The sequence below is a fragment of the Onychomys torridus genome, chromosome 4 (genome assembly GCF_903995425.1).
Source record: "Onychomys torridus chromosome 4, mOncTor1.1, whole genome shotgun sequence".
NCBI lineage: Eukaryota > Metazoa > Chordata > Mammalia > Rodentia > Cricetidae > Onychomys > Onychomys torridus.
The window spans coordinates 141,044,183-141,061,842 of NC_050446.1; the positions used below are offsets into that span (position 1 = coordinate 141,044,183).

A 17,660-nucleotide genomic window follows, 5' to 3' on the forward strand; every position below is an offset into this window, starting at 1 on the left:
CTTAAACTTCGGTAACACTGTTCATCATGGAAGGAAGTCAGGACAGGAACTCAAACAGGGCAGGAACCTAAACTAGAGGCAGCAGGAGCAGATGCAGAGGCCATCAAGAGGTGCTGCTTACTGCCTTGCTCCCCATGACTTGCTCAGACTGCTTTCTTAGAGAACTCAGGACCACCAGCCTATCGCTGGCGCCTCCCCCATCAATGACTAGGCCAATGCCCTGCAGGCTTGCCTACAGGCCAACCTTATGGAGGCGTTTTCTCAATTGAGGTCCCTCCTCTCAGATGACTCCAGCTCCTGGCAAGTTGACATAAAACTATCCAGCATAGCACCTTAATAAAAAACTTAAGTCACCTCACAGGAGCACCTGCACCATCATGCAGTTTATTTCTGGCACTTCTGAGGAAGTTTCCTTGCCCTTCCTGCCTTTATCTTCTGCCTTCCCACGGTGAAGCTTTCCTATTCTAGTTCAGGACTGTGTCTCAGTCCTGTACGTTTGATGAAAGGCTGAACTATACCACTTCACAGCAGAGGAAGCAGCCTCAGAGAAGCCAGTTGGCTTGCCCAGAACCACAGAGTTGGATCTGTGTAACACAAATTACTAAATGTTCTTATTAAATAATAAATAAATCCTGGAACCAGATATTTGGGTGAAAGCTGGAAGATCAGAGAAGCAGAACAAGCCACAGCCAACCTCGCCTCGCCAACTCCTCAGCCGATCAATCCTGTTTCCATGAATCCTCAGACTGAAAGCCTCTGAGTCCTCACCCCTGAGGGTCTCAGTTGAACTGCTGCTTATTTCCTGTCTCCTCAGCCTTATATACCGTTCTCCACCCAGCCATGTCACTTCCTGGGATTAAAAGCATGTGTGCTTTCCAAGCAAAGGCATGAGATCTCAAGTGCTGGGGTTAAAGGTGTGTGCCACCACTGCCTGACTGTTCCCAGTGTGGCCTTGAACTCACAGAGATCCAGACAGATCTTTGCCTCTTGAGTAATAGGACTAAGGATGTGTGCCACCACTGTCTGGCCTCTACGTCTAATCTAGGCTCTGTCCTCTGATCCCCAGATAAGTTTATTAGGATACACAATATATCAATACAGATCTAGGTCTCAGAATGGTTTCTTTGTCTCAATACCACTTATTTATATACTTCACATTTTCTTGGAGAAGGGTCTAATATAGACCAAACTAGTCTCCCACTTCCTGTGTAGCTGAGGATAACCTTGAACTCCTGACTCTCCTGTTGCTACTTTCCGAATGCTGGAATTACAGGCCTGTGCTACCAGGCCTGACTGCAAGCATTTATTTTCTCTGACCAAACAGGCCCTAGGCACTTGATGGTGAGCTAAAACAAAACGGAGCCTCTGACTTCCTAAAGTTTCTACTGTGGCAAAAGAGGCAGAGTGGAGACATGAGTGACTCGACTCTTGGTCTAGGAACAGATCAGATTGAGGACTAGGCAAAGGTCGTGTATAGCAAGGTGCTTTCATTGTGTGCACTGGCTCTCTGAAAGTCTGAATCCCAGGGAATTTTTCTAAGAATGGCTAGAAATCTGACCAGGTAGGAGTAGAAGACTTACTGGCGATCCGTCTGCCTCCATCTGTGATGCTGAGGAGCAAACGCAGGCCTTCGGGCATCTAGGTGAGCACTCTACCGGCTGTATTCCCAGAGCACTCTACCGGCTGTATTCTTCCCAGCCTGCACACTGACAGTTTCCATGGTAGGCAGAACTCCAAGCACATCACAAGAGACTTGACTTCACTTTGCAGTATGGGAAAACATCCCAGAGTTGACATTGGTCCCAAAAGATGTGCTATTACCATTATAAAAGGGCTAATACAGGGAAATACCAGCAAGAGGAAACAGCAGAGCATGGTTTAATACCAGAATTTAGGAGGTCAGGAGGACCAGGAACTCTTAAGCACAACCTAGACTATGTGAGACTTTCTTAAAATTATTATGAAGCAGCCGGTGGTGGTGATGGCAGATGCCTTTAATCCCAGCACTTGGGAGGCAGAGGCAGGTGGATCTCTGTGAGTTTGAGGCCAGCCTGGTCTACAGAGTGAGTTCTAGGAAAGGCATAAAGCTACACAGAGAAACCCTGTCTCGAAAAACAAAAAAAAAAAAAAAAAAAAAAAAAATTATAATGAAGCATCAATAACAATAGTCCATCTGAAATACTTGTAAACACTCTAGAGAAACATTGGTAATGCCATTTTATATATGAAAACATATCCTAAGTAGCAAAGCTAGCAGATCTGGATTTAAACCCCGCCTCTGCTAGGAATTGGAATTAAGTGAGATATGTGCTGCCAGGGCCATAGCTTAGCAGTACAGTAGCTGTCTAACATGTACAAGACCCCGGGTTCCATCTCCACACACCCCTGGGAGAAAATAGATCTATATCAAGTTTTTCTTCTTTTACATATATATTTTTATGCATATGTATATATGTGCATGCATGCGTGTTTGATGTGTGCCAGTGTGCATGAATGTGTATCTATGGTATGGAGGCCCAGCGTTGACATCCAGTGTATTCCTCTATCACTCTTCACCTCATCTACTAAAACAGGGTCTCTCACTTGAACCCAGAGCTCACCAATTCTCTAGTCTAACCAGCCAGCTTGCTCTGGCGATCCCCACCTCTGCTTCCCATGTGCTGAGATTACAAATGGACCACAGTGCCCACTGGGCTTTTTTGTGGATGCTGAGCTCCCAACTCTTGTCCTCATGAATGGGCAGCAAGTGCTTTACCCAACCCTGTGTAAAGTCCTTAGCACCAAGCACACAGTAATTGCTCAGTAAGTGTTACTAAGGTCTCAGTGCTTTGACTTCGTGTCAATTATCAAATTGTGCAAGTTTACTGTTTCACTCTTTGCAGGCCATTCTGCTTGGGAGGTGAGGACATTCATGTGGGGATGAGACCAACGGACAAGGTGCTTTGAGATGTGCACACCTGGAATCCTAGCACTTGAGGCTGAGTTCTATGCCAGCCTGGGCTACACAGCAATACCCTCTTGTCTGGGGTGGGGTCGGGGTGCTTCCAATACAGGAGAGAAGTATAGATTCAGCTCTAGAAACACAGGGAGTCTCGGTGCCTGCATCAGAGTTTCTGAAATAAAGCTCACCTTCACTCCATGACAGCTCCCACAGAGGAAAGAGAGGAGCTCGTGGCCCACAAATCCTTAGTGACAATTTGATTATATCTAGAGTCCGCTAGAAGAGTCTGGGCATGGCTGTGAGGGCAGGACATTTTCCAAGAGGTTTAAATGAGGAAGGAAGAAGCCCCCTGCTGATCATGGTGAGGACCTTCCTGTGGGCTGGGGTCCTGGTATAGACAGAAAAGAGGGACAGGAAGAGACCAGCTGAGTGCCGGCATTCCCCTCTCTCAACTCCCTCTGCCACTGGGATGTAAACACACTGCCACACACTCACAGCTCCACACAGAGGCCTGTCACCATGTTCTCCTGACATGCCTGATGGACTTGCTCACAATGACAAGGAAAATAACTAATACACCAAGCTTATCTTCATCTCGCTACATTTTGATCAGAAAATAAATGGAAAAGATAATTTCATCCTGTCAGAGAAACAGTTTGGGAAACTGGGTACGGGTGGCCCCAGCCTCTAATCCCAGCACTTGGGAGCTGAAAGGAAGAGAATCACAAGTTCAATGCCAATCTGGGATACAAGCCACTCTCTCTCAGCGCGCGCGCACACACACACAAATACACATAAAAATTTAGTTCTAAGGTTTTTTTAATTCAATAAGTAAAATTCAATAAATTCTGACAGGAGAAGAAGAAAGGAGGAAGCAAGATAGGTGGTGAGGAAGGAGGGCAAGGGGCCTGGAAGGTGGGAAGGTGGCCTGAAGGCAACAAACTGTACAAGTGCAGAAGGCTACAGGGAATTTTAAGTTCCACCGAAGCAAAGCAAAACAAGATGCCAGCAGGATAGAGGAGCAAAGACAGACTGGCTGCAGGGATCAGGCTTCTACTTGCTACCCTCGGCCTGATAGCTGTGTGACCCTGTGAAGTGGCCTCTCCCAGTTCTCTGCCCCCATTGCTGCAGTGCTCAGGCCTCCCAGAAGTTGCTAGGAAGGCTCAACTACAGGAAACAGCATTTCTCAGCCATGCTTTCAGAACACTCAATCATTTGAGCCACATACCAGCCCTGTGAGGCTGAGAGTTCATAGCTGGGGAGTGGAGAGACCCAAATCAGATACCAAAACACCCACACTCACATGGAGGAATGGGCCGCCAATACAGGAACCCAGATAATCTGGCTCCAGAGAGGAATAAGGAACCAAGAACATCCCAGTGCAGACACTTAATTACTTAGCTAGAAAACAAGAGGGATGGATGGATGGAAGAGCCATGTGCCTTGTACTCACCCTACCACCACCACACAGCCATGGGACTGACCTGGGGCCAGGTCCTGACACTCAGACAAGGTCCCCACCTCTCACCAAAAGCCACCTTGCTCCTTCCCTAACAACACTAAGACCTCAAACAGTGAAGGACAATGAAGGACACAATACCAGATGCTGCTGTTGCCAGTGGGCAGCTGCTGCACATCTGGGCAATACTGTCTCATCCTTTTTAAGGACTTAATGATTCATAATCATTGCTTGTTGCTCTCATTACCACTGTCTTCGTTGCCATTAACATCAAGATGATGGATGGCTTTCGTTGTCTTAATGCCGTCTATTACAAGTGTAAGGCTTGCTGCCTAAAAGGCATGAAGCAAAGCATTTTCTCCAGATCTCGCCCATGGACTACCACCAACCTATAAAGTATAGAGGATGCATCATTCTCGCCTGTTAAATGTGAAATCAAAAGCTCCAGAACTCAAGGCATCTGCTTGAGGCAATACAGCCGTGTGTCAGAACCCAGACACAAACCCACCAGAGCGCTCCAAGAGACCTACATGGGATGCCAACTCCAACCTTTGTCCTAATATGTTCGTACTCCTCCACAGCCACACAGCCTGGGTCACTCACATTCAAGCCTAGCCCATGCTGAGAAAAGTTACAGATTACAACTGCCCCCATCGAGGCCTCCACCAGCTACCCCGCAAGCAGGCCAGAACACCCTAGAGCCCCTCACCTGGAGGGCCCGTCGGTTTCTTCTCTTGAGGTTCTGAGGGGGGAGCTGTTTATTCTGCTCCATCTTGTCCCGGCATTTGGTACAGTGCTGTGCACAAGATGGCTTAATTGGGCAGCAGCCATCCCTCGGGTCTCAAGTCCCTGGAGAGTAGAGTACACAGGCCCAGTCTTTTGCTAATTGCCAGTTGTGTCGCCATGGCAAACCTCAGCAGGGATGCTCGCTCTAGCCAGAGGCAACTTTCTAATAACCTATGTGGTTTTCCATCCTTCCACTTGCAAAGCTTCTTCTCACCCTAACTGCTACCAGTTAACCCTGGGCCAGACCCTTTGAGACCGGGACCTGTGAAAGTCATGTCACACAGTGAAGCAGAGAAGGATCAGTGTGAGGTTGATCCAGGGCCACATGCACCCCATGAACATCTTACCCTCTGTCCCGCATGCTGGTAACTGAAGTATGCTTCTTGACTAAAGGCTGGAACATGTCATGATGGGCTCTAGGTGTTGGACACCTTGATTGCTAGCAGGCTCCAGCCAAACTAAGGAGGAACCATCAGAGGCAGTTACAGTGTTGAGTGTGAAGAAACAAGTACATCTTTAAATGGTCAATAAATGTGATGTGAGTCTGGGCATCAACTCTCTATAAACCAGTCCCAATGAAAGATGATGTTAAGTGCCAGTAAGATGGGTTGGGGGAGGAGGGTACCTACTGCACAAGCCTGATAATTTGAGTTTGATGCCCAGGGAGAACCCATTCCACAAAGCTGTCCTGTGACCTCCACACACATGATGTGCTAAACACACATACATACTAATTAATAATAATAGATGAAATTCAAAGCTTGTTAGAATCACAAAAGCCATTCCCAGCAGGAAAGATAGCAGCACCATGTCAACTGGACAATTGGGAAATGAGGTTCAGCAGACTTCCACGGAAGTTGTGAGGAACAGTTAGGAAATCAGGGCTCGTGTTCTTCGTGGGTATCATCTAGTCAGCTTCCTGCGAAGTCTAGAGATGAGCGTCACAATCGAACTTTTGCCAATGTCCTAGTTAGTTTGTATTGTCAACTTGGCTCAACCTAGAGTGACCTGGGAAAGGGGAGTCTCGATTCAAGGAATGCCCAGAGCAGATTGGCCTATGACAATGTCTGTGAAAGATTATCTTGATTGATGACTGATTTGGGAGGGCCCAGCCCACTGTGGGCATCGCCATTCATAGGCAAGTGGGCCTGGCTATATGAGCAAGCTAGCTAAGTAAACCAGGGAGAGTGGGCCAGTAAGCAGCATTTCTCCATGGTTTTGCTTCAGTTCTTGCTTGAGTCCTGACTTCTCTCGATGATGGTCTGTGACCTAGAACTGTAAGGTTTGTTTTCTTTGTGGGGAGGGGATGTTTTGTTTCAGACAGGGTCTCACTGTGTAGCCCTGGCTAGCCTGGAACTTGATATGTAGACCTAGCTGTCCCTAACTCCTGGAGATCCACCTGCCTCTGCTTCCCCTGCGCTGGAATTGAAGGTGTGCCACTAGGTGTGCCCAGCAAGTCAGAGCAACAGAAAATAAACTGGAATTTAAGGCCTTTCTAGCCCTGGAGCAGCCACAGATGAAGCCGAGACTGTTAATGGGACTAGCAGCAAGGACCGGGAGAAGCTCCCAGGGGATGGTGGCGCAGTGTTCTGGGGGCACTGCAGGAGGTCTCAGGCTCCGTGAGCCCCTGCAGACCCTAGGCATCCCCGTGCTAGACAAATGGATGGCACACTTCCACAGAAGAACAAAGTGCAGATGAGAAATATTGATTTTAATTAAACAAAAGGGTAAACTATTCATCTGTCATCTTTGAGCCTAAAAATCAGCAAAAACTGTTGAAACAAAGCACAGTTTCTCCCATATTGTCACATGACTCTGGTTTGGGGGTTTTGGTTTGGGGTTTTCAGTACAGAGTTTCTCTGTGTAGCCTTGGCTGTTCTGGAACTTGCTCTGTAGACCAGGCTGGCCTCAAACTCAGAGAGATCCATCTGCCTCTGCCTCCCGAGTGCTGGGAGTAAAGGCGTGTGCCACCACCACCCGGCTTGGTTGTAAAGTTTTAAACTGGGAAAACATGAGAACCATGCTGGGCCACTGTGAGATGCCAGATCTGAGCTGTGCACAAATAGGTTTCCCTGTAGGGCCAGAAGGCTCTGCTACCATTGAGCAGAAGAGAACTGAGTATATAGTGAGACCCCACAGAGGCGAGCTAAGGAAGGGCAGACCTGGGGCACTTCGAGGATCAGTATGACTCCTAACAGCTGCCAATAGCCCCAAGAACCCAAGCTCCCCAGTCCTGGGTAGAACTATTCACATGCAAAGTAGTCCTTCAAAGGGGCAAAGAGGTGTCTGATGACTGGCACACTCCAGGACTTTCCCAGCAGCTTCTGGCGGGCGCCACGGCCCATGTTGGACACGTCAGTGTAGTGGGCAGGAAAGCCGAAGATCCTGGGAGAGCACAGAGCAAAAAGACACAAGGTTAGAAGGGCCCATGTCCCCAACACACCAAGAACAGCTGTGTTCTGGAAGCCCAGGCTTAGGAAAGCTAGCAGGCTGCCACTGTCTCTGCCCACAATTACACTTCCCCATGCCTTCAGTCAGGACTGTTGGGCTCAAAGGAACCTTCTAGACTACCAGTTCCACTGCTTCCTCAGAACACTTGCTGACAGCTGATAGTTGAGTCTCAGGGCACTGTGCTGTCTTGTGTCCCCCGCACTGGGACTATGCTTCTGGTCTTTACGTGCTGCACAGGGACCATTCTTAAGTGCCTAGTGTGAATTAATCCATGCACGATTGCCAGTCAGCCCGCACACTTGTATTTGACTTCAAAACACAATGAGAGAAGTTTAGCAATTTCTTGGGGTGGAGAGATGTACGTGTGCACACGTCTGTGGCCATGTGGCCAGAGGTTATCCTCAGTCCTCAGGTGTTATTTTTCAGGGGCCAGGCATTCACTTTTCTTTTTTCTTTTTCTTTTTTTTTTTTTTTTTTTTTTGAGACCAGGTCTCTTGGAATTTACAGATTAGGCTAGGCTGGCCGGTCAGCAAGCACCAGGAATCCTCTTGCTTTGCCTGCCATACTTGGCTTGAACTCAAGTCCCCATGCTTGCCTGACAAGCACTGTAATGATGGAGCCATCTCCTTAGCCCCATGGTTTCTTTGAGAAGGAACAAAGTAGCTGGGCGTTGGTGGCGCATGCCTTTGGTCCCAGCACTCGGGAGGCAGAGCCAGGAGGATCTCTGTGAGTTCGAGGCCAGCCTGGTCTACAGAGCAAGATCCAGTACAGGCAAACAAAACTACTCAGAGAAACCCTGTCTCAAAAAAACCAAAGGGGGGGAAAAAAGAAGGAACAAAGTCACTCCCAAAACAGCAGAGCTGATTTTTCAAGCCCAGTTCAGTTGAGTACAATTCAGAATTCAGAGTCTGCATTTGTCCAGGCACAGACAAATATGCAGGCAAAACACCAATAATAATAACATTTTAAAGAAATACATTCTTATAACCCAGTTCTAGAAACAGCACCAATGAGCCAATGACTGTCTCCAGTGTGGTTTTCCTTTGCTTTGACATTTCCATTGTGTCATCCTTCCTCACCAGGCCTCTGAATCATACCTCTGAACACCTTGCCAGAAGGTTTCCAGAAGGTTCTCTTCATAGATAGACTGAGCAATGTTATCTACAGTTCTTCTACGAATGAGAAATTACTATTTTTCAATTATTTGAGTTTATTTAGTTCGTGTATGTGCATGTGTATATGTGTTTGGGCAGAGGACAGCCTTCTCGGGTCAAATTAAGGTTGTCTGGCTTGTGTGACAAGCGCCTTTACCTGCTGATCCCTCTCACCAGCCCAGACACTAACTTTCTAGGCTGTGTATGGTGGCCCATGCCTATAGTGCAGCCATTGGGAGACTGAAGCAACCTGACTGCCATGAGATTGTGGGCAACCTAGGCTACATACTGAGTTCCAGGCTGGCTACAGAGTATGCTAGCTACAGACTGAGCTTTGCCTTACCCCTAAAAAGAGGTTACATTTTTATTAAAACTATTTGTTAAAGAAAAAAATAAAGGGTTAGGGATTTAGCTCAGTGGTAGAGCACTTGCCTAGCAAGCACAAGGCCCTGGGTTCGGTCCTCAGCTCCAGCAAAAATGGAAAAAGAAAAAAGAAAATCAGAACTAAGGTTTGTGATGAAAATATTCAATACTAAAGTCTTCAGAATAGAGCTGCAACATAAAAAGAAAGAAAGAAAGAAAGAAAGAAAGAAAGAAAGAAAGAAAGAAAGAAAGAAAGAAAGAAAGAAACTTGAAATCCAAGAGTCTGATCTCCACATGACAGTGGAAAACGTAGCCCAATAAAGTGTCAGAGGTTGAAGACAGACTGTGACCAAGGGGAAATCAGCTGCCCCATGAGGAGTGTGGCTGAAAGAGCTGAGGGGTTTCCCATTTTCCTAAAAGCCCAGAAAGCTGGGACAGGACAATGTCAGGGCAGCGCAGGTGACAGAGAGGCGGTGCTATCTACTAACCTCATGCCTGCGATTTCTCATCACCACAGTGCTGCCATTTCTGTGGGGAAATAAGGGGCAGTTCTGAAAAACTACTATCATGCAGACCCCACTGCTTAGGGCCAGTGGGACCTGGGGAAAACACAGCAACTAAGACTAAGGAGCGAGGGCTATGTGTGCTCCTGGCTCTGATTCCACAGGTTCCCGCTCCCAGTGCAGCCTTGTTCACTGTGGTGAGTAGAGTGATAAACACCGTGTAGTCTCAGATATTTGAATACAGTCCGCGGTTGGTAATGCTTTCTGGGTGGGGTTAGAAGATGCAGCCTTGCGGTAGTAAGTGTGTCACTAGGGGAGACCTTTGCGAGTCTAAAGATTCCACCATTTCTAGTTCTCTCTCTCTCTCTCTCTCTCTCTCTCTCTCTCTCTCTCCTTTCACGCTTGCTGTTCAAGATGTAAGTTCTCAGCTTGCCATCGGAACCACCATGCCTGCTTCCTACTTCCCTGACATGACGGACTCTTCTTCCTCTGGAACTGTAAGCATAAATAAACTCTTCATTTTATAAATGTCCTCGGACCTAGTGTCCTAGCACAGCAATAGAAAAGTAGCTGACACACTCACCTTTCGAGCTCAGTACACCACAAAACATCGTCCTTGCCGTTCATGACTACAGGGAAAAGCTGGTTTTTCCCCTGTCTGATGGAGTTCGACTTGGTGGTTATTGTCTGTACTTTCTTTAACTGGAGGGGAAAAACATTTCGGGGTGAGCACAGAAGGCTTCCAAGTGGGGTCAGGCTCAGAAGCATCCAGAGGGCAGAGGATAGAAGGCGTGAGTTAGAGGCGACAGGGACAGGCATCCACAGAGAGAGAACAAAGAGACTTACTTGAAGAGATTCTTTACGCTTCCCACAAATGCCACATAAATGTTAGCCAAAAGTGACCATGAAGGATCACATGGGAGCCAAGAAACCAGTTATTGATCAAAAGGGTCATTAAGAGCAAAAACCATCCAGACTCAGAATGGCCAACCAGAGCTTGGGCAATTGGCCTTTGCTTTTTGCAGACATGCAGGAGTAGGCACTCGGAGGCCTTATGTGCATCTCTGACTTGATAGCATCCGCCACTGCTCCTCACTGCAAAGACCACAGCCTCTAGACCTCCAGCATTAACCACTGCAGAGCCCGCTGGCATTTTCTCACTGAGGTTATTCACCAAGAATATCTCCTACTCTGTACTTGAAGAAGAGACAGGACAATTCCGTGGGGAGAGGAAAGAGGCCCAGCACCAGGAGTCTGTGAGGGAGTGAGCAGGAGCCCCATGGACAGAGCCAAGGTCAGTTTTCCAGAAGGTGCAGCACAGACCACTCAGCATCTTACCTTTGCTGTCCTACTGAACTCCAAGCAGTCCTGCAGCTCGAGTTTATCATTCTTTGAAGCTATCACGGGCCTGGGAACAGCCAAAACCCGTTACTCTCCAGCCTCTGCCCTGGAGGTCTACACTAGAGCCCTCACAAGTCAGGCGAGGAGAGAATCTAGCTTTACCCACGTGTACTCTGGCAGTGACCATGTTCAGCCACAGGATGAAAACTGACAATTCTGTGTGGTAAGACCAAGAATCCACTAGTCCCTGAAGAGTACAGCCCAGGGCCCAGAGGCAGTGTTTCTCTGAACTTTAGCTGTTAGTATTGGGCAAAGTGAGGCTCCACAGAGGGACAGGAACACTACAGTGAGATCTGTGCAGACCAGGAAAATGTGATAGAGGAACTTGGTCTAGATCAGCGGTTCTCAACCTGTAGATCTTGATCCCTCTGGGGGCGGGCAACCCTTCCACAGGGGTCGCCTAAGACTATTGGAAAACACAGATATTTACATTAAAATTCATAGCAGTAGCAAAATTATAGTTATGAAGTAGCAACAAAAATAACTATGATTGGGGGTCACCACGACATGCATTAGGAAGGTTGAGAACCACTGGTCTAGGTGTTGGTGAGTCATCTTCGTAAGAGAACCCCACACTTTAAAAATGAAGCCCAAGAGACTTTAAGTGGGTGCCACCCTTGCAAGGAAAAACACTCAAACTTGTCACTCTCTCTCTGGCAACCAGTTTTGCAAATGCAGAGACAAGCAAGCTGAGAAGGCAAGAACTAAGAAGCGGATGTCCTCGAAACATCTGCCTGCGGGAGCCATCAACACTGTGGCGGCCCCAGTTAGGGACCTCAAAAGGAAGAAAAGAGCAAGTGCCGCAGAGGGGCTGAGGAATCCTACCATAATTTCCCCTGACCACACCTTTCAGCTGTCCAACGCCAGCCCTAGTTCTTCTTTTAAAAACCTATTTATTGAGTTGGGGATTTAGCTCAGTGGTAGAGCGCTTGCCTAGCAAGCGCAAGGCCCTGGGTTCGATCCTCAGCTCTGGGGGAAAAAAACCTATTTATTGCTAATGTGTATATGTGTGTTTGATGTATGTGGACATGCATGCCACAATGCATGTTTGGAGGTCAGAGGACAACTTGGTCAAGTCAGTTCTCTCCTTCCACCTTTACAGGAGTTTCGGGGATCAAACTCAAGCCCTCAGGTTTGAACAGCAAGCTCCTTTACCCACTGAGCCATCTCACTGGCTCCCTATCTCCTTTTACATCCTCCATGGACCTAAATAAGATGAGGGGCCAGGACAAAAGGGACATGGAAAGCTTGGCATTATATAGATTCAAAGATTAAGATTCATACAAACACCAAGCATGGTGGTGCACGCCTTTAATCCCAGCCCTAAGGAGGCAGAGGCAGAAGGATCTTTGTGAGGTCAAGGCCAGCCTGGGCTACATAAGGAGTCCCAGGCCAGCCAGGGCTATACAGTGAAAAGATCTGCACAAACCAGATGATTCAGGCCTCAGCCCACCTGACGCCTCATACACCCGCTCTGTCCCACATCAGCGCTCGGTTACAGCAGCCCATCCTCTTAGCCTGGAAGCCACCAAATGTATAAACCAATGTTCAGAGGTCACTGCCACCAACCTCATTTGCTTTCTCACCAGATGGCACCTTCTGGGACACAGTGTAATAATAGCTGGCCATCCCACCTCCTTCTGCAATGTACCGCTTCACTAGTGTCCTCATCTCTGCTCCTTCTCTTTTCCTTCTACTAGACACAGTATACCTTAACTGCTTAAATTCACTACAATTAATCTCTTGTAATGCCCTATGCCCATGTACAACTAAGTGGCACCATGTATCAGGCCTTCAGGATCCAGTCAGAAATACCTGCATCTCTCTTTTCCAGTCACTCTTGACCTAAGAATACTGACCTACAAGCTGGTCTGGGGATTCCTGCCCACCATCTATCCCAGAGCCCTCCCTTCTGCCTGGATTGGCTCCATTCCTTTAGTTCTGTTGGACGAGGCCTCTCTCTTTCCTTACCCTACTTTCCAATGCCACACACCCCCCAACCATGAACACACAATTACTCACTGTGTTCTCTACCCTTCCCACTAATATGGCTACTCTACAAGAGCCGCTGACATCACTGTGTCTCTCATTGAATGGGTAGCAATACAGTGCTTGGCAGGGAGAGCTCGCATGTTGAATAAATCAGCCCATGTGACTCCAAACAAAAATATGGTGCCTTTTGATTAGATGGTTAGCTGAATAAATATTAACTATCTAAGGGGTAAAAACAATATTAAGAATTTGAATTTTAAAATGTCACAATAGCTAAGAGAAATCTCCACACTGTTCCAGGATCCTCTGACTTCTGTCCACACTCTGCCAGACTCCCAAAGTTTAGGCTTCTAACACATCTTTCTGAAAGTGTTTCACAGCTTAACTCATTTGCATATATGGGATGGTCACTATGGTCACATTGCGCATCTTAGTTATTAACAAGCTGTTCTTGAAATCACAAAGGATGGTATAAGGAGGCGTCTGCAAAACTACTCACTTGGGTCTAATCCTGAGACTAAACACTGGGGACGGCTACACAAAGGCAAGCTGAATAAGGACGACGCCAACGAACGTGCCAAGGTGGACGAAGAAAAGCCCATGAGGCCTCAGCCCTACACAGAGAACTATAAGCAACTGAGGAAAGCTGGGGACAGGAAAGGTGGCCTTCCCCAGGGAAGATCACACCCAATGGTTGTCTAGTGCCAAATAGTCAGCCCTGAAAACGTACATGCAAATAACATTATACGGACATAACAGATTATATTTAGGAGTGCATATGTATATACAAGTACATATATGAAATACAATAACAATTCATAAAGAGAAAGGCCATGAATTTGAAGGAGAGCAGGGGGGGGTATAATGAAGGACTTGGAAGGAGGAATGTTATAATTAAATTATAATCTCAAAATTTTTTTTAAGGGTGGAAAATGTTCCTGACTGAGCAAATGAGAGGGAGCCAGCATCTGTGCTACTGTCTGACACTCAGCTCTTCCCCCTGGTTGGTCACCGGTCACCTCACCTAGGCCAGGACCCACTTCATCTGAGGGGCAGAAGGAACAGTGTCTTTGACATTCAACATTCGCACTGGAAGACCGCACAGCAGGAAGGCCAGGGAGGCTTCACAGTTCTCAGTCATCCTGGGGACTCTGAGAAACGCCCGCCCTGCAGCTAGAGCAAGGCAGCTGCCCCAGGAGTCCTGCCCAGTGCTCCACTCATCCAGAGCATCCTAAAGCTCTAAAACTTTCTAGAAGGTTAGGATGTCAGTCAGACTTGTATAACCTGTCTGTTACCTGTCCCACTCAGGGTTCTTACCTGTTCATCCCAGGTAGGTTGCCCCAGAAGTATCGGGCCCTGTGAGCAGCAGAAACCTTGATGGCATCGATCATCACTGGGTTACACTGCAGGAAGAGAAGGGGAGCTGCTGGACACACCTCAAGACTCAGCTGTCAGCCCAGGTCTGACCTGTCAGGTGACAAGGCTTTCTCCTAGCTAAACAACGAGACGAACCAGTTCCCACCCAGAGACTGGCTGGAACAGAGCTGATGGATGTTCACATCAAAGAACAGGGGCCAAGACAAAAGTTGGTACAAGAAGTTGGGTAGTGCTGTGAGAGACCTGACTATGCTGTTTGTTGGCAGGATGTGGCCTTTGGGACTTTGGATAGAAAAACAGTTGAACACTGAAGCTTAAAAGTGGGGCATACTAGTGGGAACACGGATAGTAATGCTGAGAGCAATGTGGGCCCAGCTCAGGGGAGAAGAATATTAGTCAGTGGCCTAGAGACCATTCTGGTGATACTTTGGCAGAGAAGGTAGCTGCTTTCTGCTTTTATCCTAAAAATCTACCTGAGACTAAATTGAAGAGTTTCAGGATAACTGTGTAGTATGGTTATCAGTAATCACTCTTATGCAGATCTGTAATGAAAAGGACCAAGCTGGATAAAGAGAAATACAAAGTGTACACTTTGAGGAGAAAGGAAGCACCAGGAAGTGCAATGGAGCTAAATCCAGTGTTCAAGGAGATAAACAAGTTTTTTGAAAAGCATGATGCTAAATGGAGTAAAGGGAGTGGTGACCTCAGGGCAAGGCAAGACCCTGCCCAACGTTGTTTTCAGCTTGTGAAGAGGAATTAAAGAAAAGCTTAATCAGTGAAGGAGACCCTCAACAAGAGAAAGCTGATGCAGATGTTAATTGAAAAGGGCCCTTTTAGCTCAGTGGTAGAGGGCTTGCCTAGCAAGCGCAAGGCCCTGGGTTCGGTCCTCAGCTCCAGAAGAAAAAAAAAAAAAGAAAGGAAAAGGGTCCAAATTCCAGCCCCACCCAGCAGCAGAACTTGGTTCACATGGTTCTGGTTTTAGAGTCAAAAATACAAGAAAAGGGTTGTGGAATCTTCCTCCTCAGCGAAGGAAAGCAGCTGAGGCCATGAGTGTGTCAGGGTGTCCCTCCATAGAGGCCTAGAGAGGTCATTATGTGAAGCTGTGAAGGTGAAGCCTGAATTGTATTGGCGAACCCAAGACGCTGGAGATGCCAGAGCCGTGGGATATCTGCGGAAGAGAGCATCGGCCCAACTGTGAAACCAGCCCAAGAGAGAGAAGTGTGTTGTGTGTTACATTCAACAAAGCTGAAACGAATTGGAAATCTGAAATGCGCTTTGACATCAGATGTGGAGATGCAGAATTTAGAGTTTGCCCTGCTGGTTTTCAGTTCTCTATGGCCCAGCATTTCCTCACTATGCTCCCTTCTCTTTTGAAATAGTAATGTTCTGTGCCATTGTATGTTGGAAATATGCGATCTGCTTTCTTATTTTTACTTTTACAGGGGGTTACAGCTAAGAGATTGCCAGGAGTCTCAAAAGTGATTTTGAACTTTCGACTTTTAAACAGTATTGAGGCTGTGAAAGATTATGGGAACTTTAGAAGTTAGACTGAATGCATTTTGCATTATGGTATGACTATAAGCCTACCGGAGTGGGGGAAAGAGTAGAATGCGATAGTTTGAAAAAGCCTGGCTCCCACAGGCTCATATATTAGAATGCTTAGTCGCCAGGAAGTGGAACTGTTTAAAAGGATTAGAAGGATTAGGAGGTGTGGCCTTGTTGGAGAAAGTGTGGCACTCGGGTGGATTTTGAGGTTTCAAGAGCCCATGCCAGGCCCAGGCTGTCCCTCTTCCCGCTGCCTCTGGGTCAGGATGTGGAACTCTCATCTACTTCAGCAGCATGCCTGCCTGCATGCTGTCATGCTCCTCACCATGATGGTCATGGACTACACCTCTGAAACTGTAAGCAAGCACCTAATCAGTTTATTTTGTAAGAGTTGCCTGTGTTACGATGTTTCCTCACAGCAATAGAACAATAATAAGACAGCTGATCTCTGCTTGAGAATGGGGGTGACAAGTCAGACCAGACCTGCACACTCTGAGTCACGCCAGTGACAGATGTGCTCAAAGGCAGAGATACTTCACATCAAAATCTGCTAAGTCAAATCCCAGCTGCAGAAAGGCAGTGTGAGCAATGCACGACTCAGGACAGCCACCCAGCATGTGACAGCTGGAAAACACCAGATTCTATCACCTGAGGTCAAAATTGTAAAATTCCAAAGAAAACTAAGGTACAATCTAGGTGTGGCATACACTTGTAATCCTGGCACTTTAGAGGTGGAGACAAGAAGACCAAGGGCTGAAGAAAAGCCTGGACTACAAGAGACTCTATCTTAAAAAACAAACAAACATGGGGCTGGAGAAATGGCTGCTGTTCCAGAGGACCTGAGTTCAATTCCCAGCAACCACATGGTGGCCCACAACCACCTGTAATAGGACCCAGTGCCCTCTTCTGGCATGTAAATGTGCATGCTGACAGAGTACTCATATACACGAAATATATAACTTAAAAAAAAAAAGAAGAAGAAGCCAGGAAGTGGTGGTGCACGCCTTTAATCCCAGCACTAAGGAGGCAGAGGTAGGCCTCAGGATCTCTGAGTTCAAAGCCAGCCTGGTCTACAGATCGAGTTCCAGGACAGACTCCAAAGCTACACACAGAAACCCTGTCTCAGAAAACAAAACAAAATAAAACAAAACAAAAAATGAAATCCAAACACCTGCTTGCTACAGTGTTTGATGTAATGCAAGCAGCAGATAATCACTTCTCTGTAACTCCTAAAGCTACCATCTTCGGAAGGAAAAGGAAACAAGGAACCCACTAAAGTGGAGCAGAGCTGGTGTCATTGTCGCTGCCTTGCACAGGCTGCGTTGTGTCAGGGATAAATGTCTCCCGAGCACTCAAAAGTGTACTGTGTCTTCCTCCCCAGAACTAGCCACACACTGGGGAATCATTCCCACCTGTCAACACTCAGTAGCCTTAATGCCAACGTGGTCTCCCTGACCCAAGTAGTCTTGACACTCAGGCCACTCACCTCCAGGAATCGTGAGATGTCCCTCTTGTCACCAACCTCCATGGCCACCACATTCTCAAACATCCAGAAGAATGGACGGTTGTCGCGCTCCTCAGGGCGTGAGTAATTCAGTAACCGATAAAACTCAAAGAAGAGTCGGCCGGTGCCCTCTACATCCATAAAGAACGTCAGAGAACAGGGTGTGATCAAAAGCTTCAATGCA

General features: G+C 47.2%; 1 protein-coding gene across 1 annotated transcript in view; it reads right to left on the reverse strand.

Moving 5' to 3' along the window:
- Positions 1-7,158: 7,158 nt before the first annotated feature.
- Positions 7,159-17,660, reverse strand: part of LOC118581961 (DNA (cytosine-5)-methyltransferase 3C-like) — a 35,166-nt gene continuing 24,664 nt past the window's right edge. The window contains exons 12-16 of the mRNA XM_036184352.1: positions 17,459-17,607; positions 14,368-14,453; positions 10,996-11,065; positions 10,241-10,359; positions 7,159-7,571 (exon numbers count right to left, since the gene is read on the reverse strand). Of these exons, the coding sequence (XP_036040245.1) occupies positions 7,430-7,571; positions 10,241-10,359; positions 10,996-11,065; positions 14,368-14,453; positions 17,459-17,607 (566 nt within the window). The 3' untranslated portion in view covers positions 7,159-7,429. The remainder of the gene's footprint in view (positions 7,572-10,240; positions 10,360-10,995; positions 11,066-14,367; positions 14,454-17,458; positions 17,608-17,660) is intronic.